General features: G+C 22.2%; 1 protein-coding gene across 1 annotated transcript; it reads right to left on the bottom strand.

Moving 5' to 3' along the window:
• Positions 1-1624: 1624 nt before the first annotated feature.
• LOC135120684 (protein transport protein Sec24B-like) lies at positions 1625-17379 on the bottom strand. Its single transcript, XM_064045028.1, has 23 exons — positions 17163-17379; positions 17037-17089; positions 16909-16980; positions 15456-15587; positions 13487-13613; positions 11771-11836; positions 11565-11666; positions 11385-11503; positions 10730-10775; positions 10616-10671; positions 9570-9671; positions 8924-9028; positions 7566-7627; positions 7443-7507; positions 7209-7366; positions 6816-6990; positions 6110-6220; positions 5104-5200; positions 3985-4063; positions 3254-3426; positions 2704-2854; positions 1830-1973; positions 1625-1700 (listed from the first exon to the last, which is right to left on the bottom strand). Exons 4-23 carry the CDS (start codon positions 15513-15515, stop codon positions 1632-1634), a joined length of 2067 nt encoding a protein of 688 aa, XP_063901098.1. The 5' UTR covers positions 15516-15587; positions 16909-16980; positions 17037-17089; positions 17163-17379; the 3' UTR covers positions 1625-1631.
• Between the last annotated feature and the right edge of the window lie 1844 nt (positions 17380-19223).

Raw genomic sequence — 19223 nt, forward strand, 5'->3', positions numbered from 1 at the left:
GGGATTTATTTATTCTTATAACCGTAAAAGATATTAAGTACGGAATTAAAAAAGGCGAACAAAAAATCACGTGCATCAACTATACATATTTGAGACAATAAATTAATTAGTAGCAACGAGACTTGTTTTAGAAAATGCAATCTTATTAACGCACTGGTTTAAGTTTCTTTTTTGAAAAAATTATATAAATATTGATAAAAATTTATTTAAAAAGAAAATAATAATAATAATAATACAGAATCTTTTTTATGAAGCACTTGTTTATCCTAATATGGAAGACGTCATTATTCCTTTAATGAGTGGTAGAATTTTTTTTTTAATATTTAATGCTACTATTATTATTATTTGCAGGAAGTTTCAAGGAATATCAAAAATATTTTACTGAAATCAGTAATTCATATACTGAAAGTAATGAAAATATAAAAGATAACGGTGGAACTTTTACTAAAAATACACACAATTCTAATAAAGTCGACTCCACTAATAATGCATCAGAAAAAAAGTCCAGCCTTAATGTTATGTAAATAAATTCCGATCGTCTCAGTTTCATTGGTTTTTCATTATTAAATGGTAACTTTTATCAACGAACAAAAAGTTAAACTTTGTAAAAAGTCGATACTCATAAGGTTTGCAACATAAAAAGTAGTAACTAAGATTTGAGGATAAATAAAAGTAGAGCCTGACTTTTTGCCTCTTTTTAATGAAAACTTTAATTTTTCTATTTATATTTATAAGTACACTTCTTTGTTAAGAACGCATTTACATGGCGGAAACATTAAAAATACAGACTTCGAAAGTGCTCTGTGGCTGGCTAAACAAATAACAGTTTTCGCAACGCCAAATGCCAGAATTTGTTTCTTTTTAGACTTAAAGAAATACCTTATTATGATATCGTTAAGGCGATAAATTTAAGTAATTTTGAAAATTATTATAAATTTGAGAATGATTATTTATAGTGTAGGAAGTTTTACCTAAAACTTGTGAATATAAAATAAATATAACACCAAAAGGTCTCCAACAATTTTCACCCGAAAAACTATAAGTCTATACTATTTAAACATTATGTGCAATTCTCTCTAGATTTTTAAAAAATTTATGAGTTGCTTAAGTAGTAAAAGATGACTAAATTTATAAAAATTTCTGGTAACCGAAAATCAAATGATAAAGAAAAATTCTTAGTAAGCTGCGAAAAATGAAGCTAGTAAGGCTGCCAAACTAATACAATTCTAAAATATACGAACTTTTGAAAAAAAAAAAAGTGCGCCGACTTCTAAGCTTTTTGCAAAAGTTCCATATTTGAAAGCATTATTTATTATTATATTTAATAAGTAAATGAGTATTAGAACTTTATGCTTAATAGGAAAATCTGTCTCTATTTAATTTTACAAAACCACGAATCAGAAAGTTTTCGTAAAACTAATCCAATTAAAAGTGTTAAACTTCTAATAGTTTTTGATGTTTATTGACCAAGCGACTTTATAAAAAGTTATACAGGCCAATAATGTTTTTTAATAGCAACTAATAAAATGAAGTTATAATTATATAATAAAATGAAACAAAAACTACTTTTCTTATGAATTTCAATGAAATCTTTATTATGTGAAATATGCATTGTAGCTTTCCATGCATGTTCACTTGTATAGTAAATCTATAAACTCTGCATAGGAAGGATTAGTTTCAGTTTTGTCCATAATAAAGTTCTAAGTTATAATAAGTATAACAAGAATAGTTAATAATAATAATAATGATAATAATAATAATAATAATAATAATAATAATAATAATAATAATAATAATAATAATAATAATAATAATAATAATATTTAAACCTTGGAAACGAACGATCGAAAGTTACTGTCAGTAGACTTTACTAAAAAAAACAATGGGAAAATACTAGGAAACATGCCTTGAAGATAAGAAACAAGAGCACGTGCTTTTTGCGATATTAAATTTTCCAAAGTTGGAAAAGTGCACTAAAAATCAAAATAAAAAATTTAAAGTTGTAGTAAAATAAAAATTATCAAAACAAAAATAATTACAAAAGATTGCTTAATTGATTAGGTGGCTTTGCGCCAATCCAAGTAAATATAAAGCGCTTGAGCGATAATTAATTTATAAGCATTTACAATAAGTAAAAAGAAAACATATTATTATTAGCTCGACGTAAAATGTATCATACTGCGCGAATTAAAAACGGGATAATACTCGGATAATAAAATTTATAAAACAGTTAAATTTAGAATAATAATAGAATATTAGAAAACATGAATGGAAATATTCTACAAATCGACCATGCAGGACGTTAATAAAATATATAATAAAATTCGCACTATTTTCTTTATCAGCCATTAAAAAAAGTGGGCTAATATATACTAATCCACTAAACATGCAAAGTATAAAAAGTATGCATGAAAGTTAAAATACGAAGCCAAGCAGTTCAGGCAACACAACTAATAAGAAAATGCGAATTATTATAAGCACCATTCAAATCTTTTATAAGGATGCTTATTTACTATCATTTTAAAAATTCTTAACCATTTTAATTTTTTCAGTAATTTTAATGAAACGCCTTCTTATTAATTTATGATCGTATATAATTTTATTTTATAAAAAATTAAAACGAGTATTTCCAAAAGGCATAAACTTTCTTATTTTTTCATTAGTTAGTTTTATTGCATAAAAAATGAATTTTCATAAAAATACCGAAAATTTAGAATGATAGGAACTTGAAAGAGAAGCAAAATCTCTCGCGCCAAATAACTGTTGAAGTAAAATAGCAGGAACTTTTTCGAGAACAAAAACAATAATTTCAAAGCCGTTAAATAGCAAATAAATGCCGGTCTCCTCAATGGACCTCGTATTTATTATTATTATTATTATTATTATTATTATTATTATTATATTATAAATGTTTTTTTTGAATATTAAACCAATTATCACTAAAAAAGCGAACAGCAAAAAAAAATTAAGAAATTATTAAAACTGTCCAGCCACATTGTTATATATTTCAAGCGTTATTAATTACTATTAATTGTTTATGATTAATATTAATAATAATAAAAAATAAGTACTATAAATAGTATTATTATTTTTATTTATTTATTAATATTATTTATATAATTTATATTATGCTTTATTTTTATTTAAACCATTATTATTGTTATTTACACAATGTATAGTATTTTTAATATTCATATTATTATTTTTATTATTTTTGTATTCATTATATTATTATTTATACTATCCTTATTACCTAAAAGTAAGAGGCAAAGGCTGGAAAATATGTTCAGCTTCCAGTAAATAATGAAGAGCGAATAAACACGGGCGAATGCTCATTATTAGTTGAGGCACCGGAAAAATCCTAAACAAGTGCAGGTAATACGAAATATCGTCGAGTTTGTAAGCAGTTCGCAAATCAAAACAAACCTGGAAAACATTATAATAAAAATATATTAATAAGTAAAAGATTTAATAAAACAAATATTTATATACAATACTTTTATTTAAATAAAAAAAGGATAAATTTCATTTATATTTTTCTTTTTACAATAACTGAAGTGAAAAAAATATAAATATTATTAAAAATAAAAAAGTAAAGTATAAAAAATTTAAATAAAAATATATTAACAAGTAAAATAAGACAAATATACATACGCGTAGAGAAATACTTTTATATTATTAAAAAAGGTGTTCTTAAAGAAGCTGTTTTTTAGTAATATTTATAAAAGTTATAATCACGTTTATTATTATGTTTACAATAGTAAATATATAAAAATTTATAAAATAAATATAAAATTATAATTATATTTAAGTTTTCTGTAAAACTTTTTTAATAAAAAGATGTAGTAATACATTTACATAATTAAAATTTTTTTTATTACTTTATAATTTTTATTAAATATATATATAATATTTACTTTCACTTAAAGTTTTTTTTACTTTTTTTTTCATGAAACATAAAAAAAAGTAATAATAAAGGATTACGCTTTTCATTAAAGCAAGCGTGCAAAGAGCAAAGTTCGATAAAGTCATCGGAAGTACATATTGGCCTTTAGGCAAACCTCTAAATGTTCGGTATTATTGTTATTAAAAAGAATTACTATAAATACTTATAATTATTACTTATTTTTATTATTCATTATATTTTATTGAACAAATTATTATTATTAGTTGAGTATTAGAATATAAATTTAGTGAATACGTATTATAAATTATTAATAATTTATAAATTTTTTTATTATTAATATTTGGTATTACTATTATATTGTTTGTATTATTTTCATTATTATTAATACTTAATACAATTTTTATTTTTTTATTTAATATTTAATTTAATATTTTTTTATTAATAATAATTATTTTTAAGTAATTTTATTTTTTTCACGTATTGTATTTATTAATTTATAAAGCCCGGTATTATTATTTTTTTACCTTTTTTATTGGTATATATTTATTAATAGCTTTATTAATTCATTATTATTATTAAAAATTTTATTAATACTCATTATTTTTTATTACTGATTTAATAATTCTATGATTTTTATTATAAATTTTATTCATATATTACTATTATTATTGAGAATATAAAAGTTAATGATTGAATTTATTATCATATATTCTAATTCTCATTATAAATATATTCATATTTTTCATTATTAATAATTCTAATTATTATTACAAATAAAATTTTTATAAAACGATATTACCCTTCTTTATTATTATAAAAAGTTTATTGCTATTTTTTAAATTTATATGAATACATAATATACTTATATATTTATTATTAACAACTGATATTCAATTTTCTTAGTATTTTTACATTCACTATTTTTTTTTTCATTTGCAAACTATTATTATCATTATCGTTTATAATATTCATTGATAATAATGAATATTATATTTATTTTTATTACTTAAAAATTACGAAGTCTAATAAAAAAATAGTTCTATTATGACTTTATTATATTATATCATTTATTATAATTATTGTATAATTACATAATTATTACTATTTATATTTAATAGTATTTTAAATTTTTGCTATTTTATAATATTTATTTGTTATTATTGTTACTATAAATATATGAAGCTTAATAACGGCACCTCACGCCTTGGCTGTAGGCCGCTAGTATGTCTCTGACTTTACTAAAAAAAGCCTCTCTCACGCTGGAGATTTTCGCTTCAAGCACTTTTTCACATGCTGAGTTCAACCAATAAAATTTTTTTAAAAAATTTCAAAAAAGTTACGGAAAAAATATAATAATTAACAAATCCGTAGAGAATTAATATTTATATATATATATTTTTTCACTAATAAAATTAATTTAGAGGTGTTTATATACTTCTTTATTGGTGGAAAACTTGAACTAAAAAATTCATAAATAGTACTGTCCAAGAACTTTTTTAATAAAACCCAATAAAATCGCAAAAACAAATAATAAAAAAATATATAAAAGTAAAAAGATTTATTAAAACTTTAAATAGTTAGAGAAGAATTTACAAAGCTAGTTTTATAATAGTGAAACAAGGAAACCTTTTTTACATGAAAAATTGTTAAACCATTTAATTGATTAGAAAGAAAAACATCAATAATAAAAGAATGACTAAAATAAAAACCAATAGACAACTTAAAACAAAAGTTGGTAATATAAATTAATTTCATTTCTTTCCTTTTCTCTATAAATAAAAAATTCGTCTAGTGTAATAAAAATGATTAATTTTTTTATAAATATCATAAATTTTATAATAACAAATTTTTTAATATGAGTCATTATAACTTCATTACTAATAAAAATGATGAAAAAAAAATTTTTTTTTTAGATAAAGCATAATTCATTATTATTTATGAAAAAATAATACACAATTGAAAGAACAATAGAATAAGAATTTTCATTGGTGCATTTCATGCCGTAACTTTACAATTCACAATAGATATTTTCAAGAAAAACGCTCAAACCGAGCTACAGAGGTCTATCTCAATTAGCTAACAACTTTATGATTCGTTAAAAAATAATGCGAGGGGATGGTTATTGGAGTCGACGAACACAAAATACGAGTCAAGTTCCTTAATTTTATAATAAAGAATTTTTTTAGTGAAAAACCAAAATACCTATTTTGGCAAGAAAGCAAATCATGGAGTCGCTATCAGCGAATCGGAATAAGTCTCCTATAGTCTTTGCCACCGGTAGGCAAAGTGTGCAAACGCGGATTCTTCGCTCTCCTTTATTAATATGAAGATATTCGTATGAATAAAACAAAAAATAATATAATGAAACAATAAATATAAAAATATTAATAAAAAAGGTATAAATGTCAAGGAATATAAAGAAATAAAGGTAGACTAATAAAAAAGCGGCAATGTAAATAAACGAATACTTGATTTAGAAAAAATTTATTGAAAATAATATACTTAATAAGCCAATAGATATACAGATATATAATAATGATAAAATTAATGTACTATATTTCACTTATAGATTCATAGTGATATTAATACAACATTAATAGTGTAGATCAAAAAATATAATGTTCACTTAATAAAATAACATAACGGAATCAACAACCAATCATAAAACTAACCAAACAAATAAGCCAATAGGAAAAATTAAATGCAATTAAAATAATCAAAATACTACCCAATAAAGTCAAAATAAAACCTTAACAAAGTAATAAAAGTAATAATTACAAAAATGACAATAATATTAATGTGTAAATAAGCAATAAATATAACAAAAAAATAAAAGTAATTGATAATAAAAGATGTGTACTAAGTGAATCAATAACAAGAGGCAAACAAAAATTCATAAACTTCCAACCAGTAGCAGTCGTGTAAAGAAAGGCCGACTGAAACGCGACGGAGCTCAACCTGGAAAGATCGTCATCCACGTGGACATCCATGGAATAAGAGAAGTCCGGATTGGCGTAGGGAATGACCAATAAGTCAAAAGAGCGGCGGAAGAAGTTTCCGCAGTAGTTTTCAATGCTTAATCCCTTATAATAATGAAGTATGCATATAAAAAAATATAATTAATAAGTAAAAAGTAAAAAAATAAAAATACTAATCAAATAATGTAATAAATATATAATAAATAAATACATATATATATTAAAGTAAAATAATAAAATGGAAAAAAAAGTAAAAGAACAGAAATATAAATAAAAAGAAAAACAGGTATATATCATATGTAATAGTAACAATAATAATAAACTTTTGAGCAGCGCATGCGAAAAACGGCCTCCAGCGCCATTTCCCTGCAAAGCACATTGCTGAGCTCATTTTTGTACTTCTCCGTCATTTCCGGAAAGTTATTCACGTCAAAACCGCGATAGTAGTAACACGTGCCTCCACTATATCTAGCGAGATTGGCTGGAAAAAAATTATTAATAAATAATATAGTGAAGTTATAGTATTACACATCCAATATAAGTAATATATATATTACAAAGACTGGCAACATCAATATACTGGGAAGTAAATAAGAATAAATCCATTCCGATTTGAAATTTACTATTAATAATTGTAATAACAAAACAAATAATAATAATGAAACAACATTCATAATTACCTGCAAACTTCCGATGGAAAAACAGTAAAAAAGTCGCTCGCAGGGAGAAAGTAATTGGGGCCCTGTTTCATAGATTTATTAAATATAATAAAAATTAAAAAAAATAAGAAAAAATATAAAGTCGTTTATATATAAATATAAAAAAGTATAATGATATTAAGTAAAATATATAAAAGATTAATAACAAATGAAAATCCATAAAAAAATTAATAATCATTAAAAACGACTATTAAAAGCTATCAAAATCGCGTGATTTAGGTGTATTGCGGTAACTTGCTTTACAGTTTTATAATAGGGCACTAAATAAGAGCTTTCAGAGTAAGTAATAACAATAAAAAATTTATATTTAAAAATAAATAAAGAAAAATATAAACATTACTATTCCAAGTAAAAAACTTCATACTAAAAATAACAAACGAGCTAATACAAAAAATAGTGTAATAGTCAAAAAACATAAACACTGTAACTCATAATTCTAACATGATAATAAAATATATACCAAAGAAATACTGAAGTTAAAATTTGAAAAACATGCACTTTTATAATAAAAAATTTTAAATAAATCTAAAATATATTACAAAAAGTAAAAAAAAGAAATCATATTTTTATAAAAATATAAAATTTTTTGTCAAACTTCTAGTATTTTTTTGTTATATAAACCTCTTTAAGTATAGAAAATATAAATATAAACAAATATGAAAAATTCTTTTTTATTATGTATATATAAATAAAAAATATAATAATAAACACATAAAATAAGTTTTTGTTAATATGTAAATAAAAATAAAAAGTAAAATTTTTAATAATATATATAGAGAGGGAGAAAAATATTAATAGATGATTATAGTTAATAATAAAAATATTATTTATAAGAAAAAATACAATACATTATTATAATTTATAAAGACAAACAATTATTTAATAATCATTGATATAATACAAATTTTCAATAATTATTAGTAAAAGTTTATTTTATTAACAAATTAAAAAAGATCTATTTTCGGTTGTATATATTTATATGACATAAACTTTAAAAAATATAATAATAATTATAAAACTTTATCTTCTATAATAATTATTATAAATATAGAAAATTGTCACTTATTATAATAATAATATATATTTCATTATAGTGAGGATAAACTTTTCTTATAAACTAATTTCATATACAATATAATTATTAAATCAAAGTTATATAAGAAAAAAAAACTTTACTATACAATTCTGTAGTGGATATTATTTCTATTATTTCATTATATATTAACAATATAACGTTTTTCATATTATTAAATAATAATGAACTGTAAAGTAACTTTCATAAAAAAACTTTACTTGATCGTGCACTTCTCAATTTGTACCTCTTTTGTAGACTTTTCCACGGCAGCTTCTCTATCAAGAAGAACTGGTTCGCCAGCATTCGGCAAACAACTTAGAAAAAGCATAATGCGCCCGCCTGATAATTGCTTTTCACAAAATAAATAAATATAATTTAATATACAAAATAATAAGTAAATTAAAAATTAATACTTTAATAAAATTAGTTATATATTAGTTTTATATATTGACAAAAAAAAGTGACTAATAAATTTTAGTATAGTAATAAACAAATAACAAGCATTGAAATAATGAAAACTAAGTTGGCCAATAGAATTACAAAAAAAAATTTAACCATCGAATGAATTTATTTTTTATTTTAAAAACTCATTAACCAATTACAATTCATAACATGCAAGCCAGTAAATATCAAGAAATGAACATAATAAGTAAAATAAGAAGAGTTTATTATTATTTCACTTGAACAATTTATTTTTTGTTAACTTTTTATTATATTAGTAATTGATAAACAGTATAATATATAATATTTTTTTACTATTAATAATGAAAAATATATAAATATTAGCTAAAATATAAAAGACAATAATTATAATAATCTATACTTATAAAACTAATAAAAGCAGTCAATAGAACCAATTATAAAACTTCAAAAACATTCATAAAAGTAACCATAAGTTCACACGCGACTTTTAGTGCGGCGCCCATGCAGCTTTTAGTAATATTTGTTTCTCTGTAGAGTGCAGGAAGCGACTCTAGCAGTTCAGCAATCACCTATTATTATGATGAATACCACTATTATCATGAATACTATTATTTTATTATTAGTATTAGTATTATTGTTATTATTTACAACACATTTTAGTCATAAACTTTTCTAGTTAATAAATATATACGACTTGTATTTCTTTTATAAAAATTTTTATGCTATTAACTTATTAGTATTATTAATCAGTAACTGTTTATTAAATATTAAATATAATATTATAATAACTAAAGTTATTACAAATTATTCTATTTATTATTAATATATTTTGCAAAATACTTTTTTTATACTTTACTTTTTATAATAAACACACTTTTTTATTATATATTTTTTTTATTAAATCGTTTTAAAGTTCTTAATTATATTAATTTATAGCTGCTAAAATATTATTATTTATAAATATTACCTATATATTTATATTGTTTTATAAAAACTTTTAACTATTACTTTTCAGTATACTTTTAGTCAATTATTATTAATAATTATAATATTTTTTTTATTAATATTATAAATACTATACGAGTATTAAATGTTAATAAATACTTTTTTTACTTTAATGATAAAATTTTTTATAAAAAAATTATTTATTAAGAGTTATTAATATTTATTTAAATGAATATTCTTTTTATTATAAATATATTGAAATACCTTTTTTTTACAAGTACAATTAACTTTATATATTAATTTCATGTAAATGGTACTTGATACTTATAATAACATTTCAATATAATAACACACTTTTCAACATAACTGGAAACTTAGTTATAATTATTATTATTCAACAAATATTATAATAATTATATATATATTTTATTTCTTGATAATGATATCATTATTTATATATTATAATTATCTTATCATTAATATTATCTTATTATACGGCAATCTTTTTATTATAAACTGTTTTTATTGTAATATTTTTTAAATAATTATTATATTATATATAAATTACCTCTTCACTTTCCTCAAGAGAAACTAAAAAGCCTTCGTAAGAGGGAACAAATGCGTCTGTATATATTTATAATGGTATTCATTATTTAAATTAATGACCCCAAAAAATCAAAACCTGAAATTTCCGGAACAATTTGTATTTTTGGATGGCCGCTGTCGTTCTAAAACAAGTAAAAGTTATTTGGTATATTTAATACTAGAATAACGAGCTATTGGATAGAATTAATTAAGAGATAAATAATTGTAAAAAGTTCAACCAATAAATATTAAAGAAATAAATACTTAAATATAAAATTATTAGGAAAAATAAAAATATATTTTTATATAGTAAATTATAATGAAAAATAGAAAATAATATTATATATATAACTTAAAAAGCGTAAGAGGTAAAAAATATTATATACATGTGATTTCGATAACAACAGAGGATGAAAAAATATTTAAATACTCTAAAAGTATATATTATGAGTACACGTATATATATATTTATTATAAGTAATTAATATTATATTTGTAACACACAAGTAATATACAACTGATAATTTGTATAAATAATGATAAGCTCTTTACTGACAAGAAAAATGAAAGCCCAAACAATTATAGATAAAATAAAAAATTATTTAAGTAATTGCATTGTAGATACTATTATATTCTATAAAAATATTAAAATAATAACAACTTTTCTGGGTTAAGAATGAAACGTTTTATTAAAAGTAATGAAAGCGAGTCTCTCGTATAAGTAAAATTAATAAAATTACTAATAACAGTACCTTTAAGTTATAGAAATGAATGGTATCATTAAAAGTAATGAAAGCGAGCCTCTTATTACAGCCGCCGGGGATAGCAAAGAGATGATCTTTAATAACGTTCACGGTAGTCGCCAACATTCCTGATCGGTGTAGGCTCTATAAGACTTATAGTAAAAAACAATGTATAATAATGCAGCCAACCAGAAGATACGGAGTGAGCCGATACATCAATAAGGAATAAATGAACAGCAGGTTGGGGAGTCTCACGCACGAGATACTGTTTCGTTGCGGTGAATTCAACAACTGCAGAATTAATAATGATAATGATAATGATAGTGGTAACAATAACAGCAACAAAAACAATAATAATAATAATAATAATAATAATAATAATAATAATAAATAACTTGATTGCTGAGGAACGCAATGCTGATAGGAGCCGCTAGGGTTCATTAAATTATTTGACTCAGAAACTGAAGATTAATATTATTTTTAATATACATATAAAAATTAATATAAAAAGTAGAAAAAAACAAAACTTAATCAATATATTAGTAAACTTTCGAGAAATATACATACTATAAAACTAAATTTAATAAATATATTATATATAAAAAATGTAAATAAACTTTTTAAAAGTATAATAATAATAAAAAAACAATATTTAATATATAAATAATAGTATTAAAAATATAAAAAATATAGTAAATGAAAGATTTTTATTATTATAAAAATAAAATACAACGATAATAAAAATAGTAGTAGCAAATTAAAGTTTCTATCAAAAAATTAGCATAAACTAATATTTAAGATATTTTTATAAATTTCTAATATATAATTTTAAATAATTGTAAAAATATTATTAATCATAGTAAATATTATAAATATATAAATATATAAAAAATTCATTGGTAAACTTTAAACTTTTTTAATAGAAACAAAAAAATTGTAATAGTATATAAAATTTAGTTTCCATACGCAATAGAAAAACTTTAACAATAATTATAATGAAAACTATTAAACCTAATAATAATAAAAGAATATACTATAAATATATAAATTTTCGTGGAATACTTAATATTTATTATAATAATAAATATAATATGTAATTCTGAAAAATAATAGCAAATTCAGTGCCAGAACGAATATATTTAATAATATTATTATTATTGAATTAAATGTAGAATATTTTTTTTAATGAAGAGTAGTAGTTAATATTATTACTAATAATATTTATAATACGTATTATGAATACATATACATAACTTTTTACACGAAAAACTTTTTTAATAAGCGAATAGACATGACCGCTACGAAAATACTGGAAAAATAGAAATTGGCAGACAACAGGAAGGACGACCAATAAAAATGGAATATATAAGCAAGCCAACTCCACGTTGATTATCCACCAACCAATCAAGTTAAAAGCTGTATAGAACAGTTAACAATAGGGGCCATTTTAACGTATCAGGTTGTGAAACGCAATGAAAAGGGTCCAATGCATTAAATAAAGTCAGATTGAAGGGCCAGTAAAAGACATTAGAAGGTTAAAGTCGAGGCTGCCTGTGGTCAGGCTAGTGATGTCGCAAAGGTGAGGGGGCTACTAAGGACAAACGAGACTTCTCGCCCTCCCCTCGTGGTGCTTCCGTATTACCATCACTTATTGGCTCATTTTTCAGAATAATTTTAAAGTTGAATTCGTAATAAATAATTCTTTGCGCTCACAAAAAAGTTTTTAAAGTGGCCGGTCAACAGCGACCAGGGCGAATGCAAGAAAGTTTTTTTATATCAATGAATATCCTACAACTAATAATAATACCGACAATTTTTATTTACCAACAAATATATTTAATATACAATATAAAAAATTATAATAAAATATTAACGAAACCAGAATTAAATATAAACAATTTACTAAATAGCACTAATAATATAAAAATAACTAAATACAATATATATCAAATATATATTTATTTATAGTAATTATATATTTATTAATATATATATATAAATTAATAATAATAAAAAGAGTAAAATGTTAAGTAGAAGTTAATAAATATCATATATAAACCTTACGATACATACAGTAATAGTAATAACAATAACAATAATAATAAACGGACGTGTGTTTTCTGCTTGGCACATGTTGCAGCGCCAACGCCTTCCCCCCTCACTTACTGCCACAAACATATTGATATACGCTCGACAATCTTTGCAGCGGTCGATCTCGCAGGACAAAAGTGGTATACTCTATTATTATTGTTATAAACTATTATTACTATTATTGAAGATAAAAAAAATATTCTATAAGGCACGTTTACACAATAAAATAATAATAATGTAAAAAATAGTAATAAAAAGTTCTATTATTACAAGGATATTATTATATATTTTTATGAAGTTTAGCAAATTTAGCGTTTTTGTATTAACATAATATTCGTATTAATAAAGAAATAATATATTCGATATAATAATATCAAAATATAATATAATGGTAAGCAGTTTAAGTGATAGTAATAATAATAATATTTTTATGTTTTAAAAAAAAATATATATATATTACTTTTAAGTCATAAAAATAAAGAAATACCTAAAAGTTAACGTTAAGAACATAATAATAACAAATATTTTTAAAAAAATTATTAATATATAGAAAATAATATATAAATAAAAAACAATGCTATGTATAATTATTTCATAGAAGAAGTAAAATACTCAAAAATTCACGTTAACTTCATTATTTTATATAACAAAATGTTTATTATTTTCTTTATAGTAAATATTAAAAAAATAAAGAACTGTTTAAAATTATTACTATTATTAAAAAGCTCAATAAAGTTTATGTGTGTATTATTATTATACAAATTATTATACTTTCCACAATATCCTATAATAATAGAGCTTAAATTCTCTATTAATAGAACTTCTATATATATATTTTTTTAAAAAATAAAATATTTTTAATAAATATTCATTATTATAAGAAAATTTTCACTTCTAAATAATGAATAAAAAAATATAAATGCTTTTTTAAAATAATGTAATACAAAGTAATAATAAAAAGATATGCTAATAAATATTATAAGTTATTTATAATAAAAAAAATAACTTTTCTTTTAACTTTTCTTATATATAAAACATAAAAAACAAAAAAAAAACAAAAATTGTATGAGTTTTTCGTATATATAATAAGAATAATAAGTTCTAAAAAAGTTAAAAAAAATAGAATATTTAAAAACAAAAATTCAAATAACCACAAAAAATAAAAAAATTTATACAATATTTAAAAAAGTACTCGTTTTTGCTTAAATAATAAAAAAGAAATAATTATTATTTATGTAAAAAGTAGCGAGAAAATAAATATTTAATATTATTGATAGACAAAGGTAATATAAAATATATAATATTATAAAAAAAAATAGAAAAAATAAAAAGTAGAACGTAAAAGGCAGAAAGTTGTTATTTAGTAAAAAGTAATAAAAATATATATAATAATTTAACAAAAATAATTATTAATATAACGAAACATTAATAAAGAAACAATTATAAATAAATAAAACTTAAACAAGAAGAAAGCAGAAAAGTTTCATAAAATAATAGTTAACAGTAAATGTAAATAAAATAATTAAAAAAAAGATAAATAAATAATAAAAAGTAGAACGCAAAAAGAAATGAAAATTAATAATAATGACAAATAAAAAATTTATTTTTAATATTTGCTTCAACAGTTAATAATAAAAAATTATAAAAGAAAAAATAATAAAAGGTGGAAAGAAAAAAAACGGAAAAAAAATGTAATATTTTTTATTAGTTTTAAATTTTGATATTTTGTTTCTTGAAAATTGTGCTTATCTTATGATTTCTATAAAACTGTTAATATAATAGTTTTCATTGAAACTTTTTATTATTTTATAGTTTTTTTAAAACACTTATTTTTTTTATTTAGTTAGTATATATTATAATTTAAAAGTAGATATTTAAATGCAACAAAGAGAAGAAAAATCTAAAACAAATGCTTAAAAAATTAAAAAAGTTAGCGAATAATAAGTTAACTTTTATTAAAAAACACACAAAAAAAACAATGAAAAGTACTCTATCGGTACGGAAAGGAGAAGCATGCAAGCCAAAATGAAGCTGACTTTTCTGAAGCATCGCTTTTGTGGGAGGGACACATGATAGCGTGGGGCGAATAAAAGTTCTAGGAGGGTTCTTGCTTAAAAATTCCTTTTAGAAAATTGTTTTTGTTCAGTAATAAGTCGAAGGGTAGCAATTAAAAAATTTTTAAATTGTTCTATTCGCTATTAATCGAATTAATAATACAGATTTACTGTATATATTTTGCAACTAATAATAAAATATTTATTAATAAAGTTATTTGTTATTATTTCTATAAATAAAAATAAGAACTACTCAAAAAAATTCATTTTATGACTTGTCTATTATCACCGTAACAATTAAAATTCAGTAATCCTTCTACCCAATTACAAGCAAGAAAACGTTATTTGTATTCTATAATATAATTGGTCCATTTTATATTTACATTTTTCTCTATTATTATTTTTTTAAAAGTCTTTTACACATTACAACCAATTAAAAAAAAGTTAAACTTTTCATACCACCACTGTTAGTCTATTTATATCACTAAAATTCATGTTAAAAAAATGGTGTTTGTGTAGTGATTAGAGTATGTAGCCAATAAAAAAGTTTTAATTTTTCTTTTAACCATTAATTCTACTTTTTTATGTAGTTTCTAAAAAATAATTTATACTAAACAATTACAGCCAATCAAAAGCAAGTAAATAATAAAATGCACTCGATCCAGAGATATTCATTGGAGTGCGTATTATATATAGAACTTATAGTTAATTACTTTCTAAATCGTGAGAAAAAAACTTTTAATAGAGAAAAGCTTTCAGCAAGCTTCTTTAAAATATGTATTCTGGTTTTAAAAAAATTTAAATCTTCGATAAATCTTTTTAAGTAGAAAAGCAAAAACTATTTTACAAGATCAACAATAAAGCAGTATGAAAAAATTTCATGAATGTATGACTAGCTATCCTTTTGACTAGCTGTCCTTTAAAGTTTCACAAAAATTTTTTATTAGATTCATTTGTAAATTTCTAAAAAATCTCAAAAGCACGAGTCTGTTGTGATTCTTCTTTAAATTTAGAAGCTGTCTTCAAACTTTAATTAATTTATCGAATGATAATAATTTTAAATCCTTCGCAGTAAGCATTCAAAAAAAAAGTTAGTAATCGGCAAACAGTACACGAGAACTTTAAAAAAAAACAATTAGTCTTTAAAATCTATTTTTTATATATTAAATAGTTTATAAAGAATTAATATAAAACTTTAATTAAGGTTTAACTGTAGAAAATGTAAAATATATAAATAGTAAAAAAGGAAAAATGAAAATCTCGATGTTCCAAGCAATTAACTTTTTTTCTAAAAAAAAAGTCCATTCAAAGGATGAAAATTTAAGATAAAAAATTATATATTAATACAAAAAAAATTAAATAATTTTTTTTTATCCGCCAAAACTTACAGAGGGAAAACTTGGAAGAGACGAGGTATCGTCTAAGGTAAACGTTGGGTTGTGCTGACGCAGGTCTATATCCTACAATAATAATATTAATAATAACAGTAATAATAACAATAATAATAATGTGTAACATCGAAACCAGGCGTGTGATAATAAGAAGAATTAGTAAAGGATGGATATGCACCTGCAAGTTTTACATTCCAAAATTTAAAAAAAAATAAAAAAAGTTAGAAGTTAGTAAAGTAAAAATTAACTACTTTGAACAGGATATAATGGGATGTTAAGAGAAGGTGAAGCAGAATGAATTGAGCATTGAGTACTTTGAGGGGACTGCGAACTTAGTACTTGATAATTGGAGGGTATTTGGTGAGAAGAAATAGTAGTGGGAGCAACACTGGAAGCTGAAACTAAATTACTAGAATAATGCAAGGGAGATGGAAAATTTAAATTATTTTGATAGTGAGTGTAAATTTTTTCAGAATCAGAAGGTGGCGCCGATGCAACATTCGCTTGAATATTATTATTAGTAATAGACGAATCTGATATACGATGCTTATCTGAACTAAGCATTAAGGAATGATTATTATGAGACCCAAATGGAAGTTGCAGATTTTGAGGTAGAAGTGGTTGATAACTTTCAAAGTTATTTATATTATGTGAAGAGGGAGTATAACAGGGAAATTGAGAAAATTGCTCAATAGTTGTGTTATGTTCCTTAACTTGATTTGTAAGATTATTATTTTCAAGGGGAGAAGGAGTGGGCGACAAGGTAGGTTTCTATTATATATAGATAAAAATAAGTAACTAAAAATTGAGAACACATCTAACAAACCTGATAAATTTTATTCTCCATTTTTTATAAAAAGAATGTTTAAATCCTAAGAATTTCTATAAACAATGGTAGTAAGAGGCTTTCGTAAAATTTAGACAACAAATCTTTGTAGAAAATCAACTATTAGTTTCTCCTACAATCTATTTTAAATTTCAACATGGTTTTTTTCTAAATTGAGGCGAACTGAACGGTACAAATTACTAGCAGACCAGCCTACACGCCAGTACAGAGAAAAGCTTAGTGCTCGAAGCTTTTTGTCACGCTTGAAAGTGAGGGCGAAGAATATGAACTCCGACACTCTCTAGCACTCTTGTTTGGATTTGTCTTCTGGTTTATTTTAGTTTTGTGCTCTTAAAGCCTTTTGTTACTAGTTATATGGCGCATATTATACAGCACAGCATTTTAATTAATATTTTAATATTCTTAACTATCTGAATACAAAATAATTATACATCTTTATTTGTTTAGTCTTTTATTTTAATAAATTTGTTTTTTCCTTTACTTTTTAATTGACTTTCATGAAACTACAGTCTGACAAAATGAAATATTAAATAATTTTAGGTTATAAAAGACGTTTATTCTACTTAAAATTGTTTTATCTGTACGAGATATTACATTAAACTGCTCTGACCTTGTAGCTTCCTTGGATGGGATAAAGTGACTTTTACGCTCGGGTCGAAAAATATAGTTGAAAAATATAACTTTTATTTTTAAGTCGGTTTTGGAAATAGTATTTTGGTTTTATAACTGGTAGATCTTTTTAGAGGATAGAAAAGTAAATTATAGGCTATATAACTACTTTAAATATAAATAATAAAGTAATTGTATTCGTGTGAATGTTATAAGGGCTAATTATAAAATGACTGATTCGGTATTTCTTTGCAAAGATTTAGTTTAAATTTCTTAAGTTACTAGATAGTTATTTACTTCAATCCTGCAGGGAAATTCCATATAATATAAAGATATTGTTAAAAAGCGCCTACTAAAGAGAGAATATTTAAGAGGTGACTCCTGTATTATCGTAAAAACTTAAATGTCATGAAGCTAGTTACATGGTTTTTCGCCTTATTTAAAATTTTTATTCCATTATAAAAAAAACCTCAAAAATTGCTTAGTACTAAATTTCCTAGCTTCTCTTCACCTAAAATCCATCTAAAAATTCTCTTTATAACGCTACTTAGTGCTTATTCTTCTCTGCACTATAAATTTTTTCTATAATATAAGTAAAATCTTATTATTAGACACCAATTCGCCATATTATCCGCTCCCTACAAAGGACATACTGATGGCCACAAATAAACTAACAAAATTTTCATTAGTCATTTCCTCTAGACCCATATTTGTATTTTTATCGTTTTACTTATTAAACATAAAATTAGGAAGTATCACTAATTACTCACTAATTACTTATTTTTGCGTTGGCCATAATAAAGACAATATATTATAATCGACACATTGCAAATATTTACGTAACAGGGTTGAATTT

This window comes from Zophobas morio, unplaced genomic scaffold (assembly GCF_036711695.1).
Source record: "Zophobas morio isolate AGI-343-1 ecotype UQ-CSIRO unplaced genomic scaffold, CSIRO_AGI_Zmor_V1 ptg000407l, whole genome shotgun sequence".
NCBI classification, from domain to species: Eukaryota; Metazoa; Arthropoda; class Insecta; order Coleoptera; family Tenebrionidae; genus Zophobas; species Zophobas morio.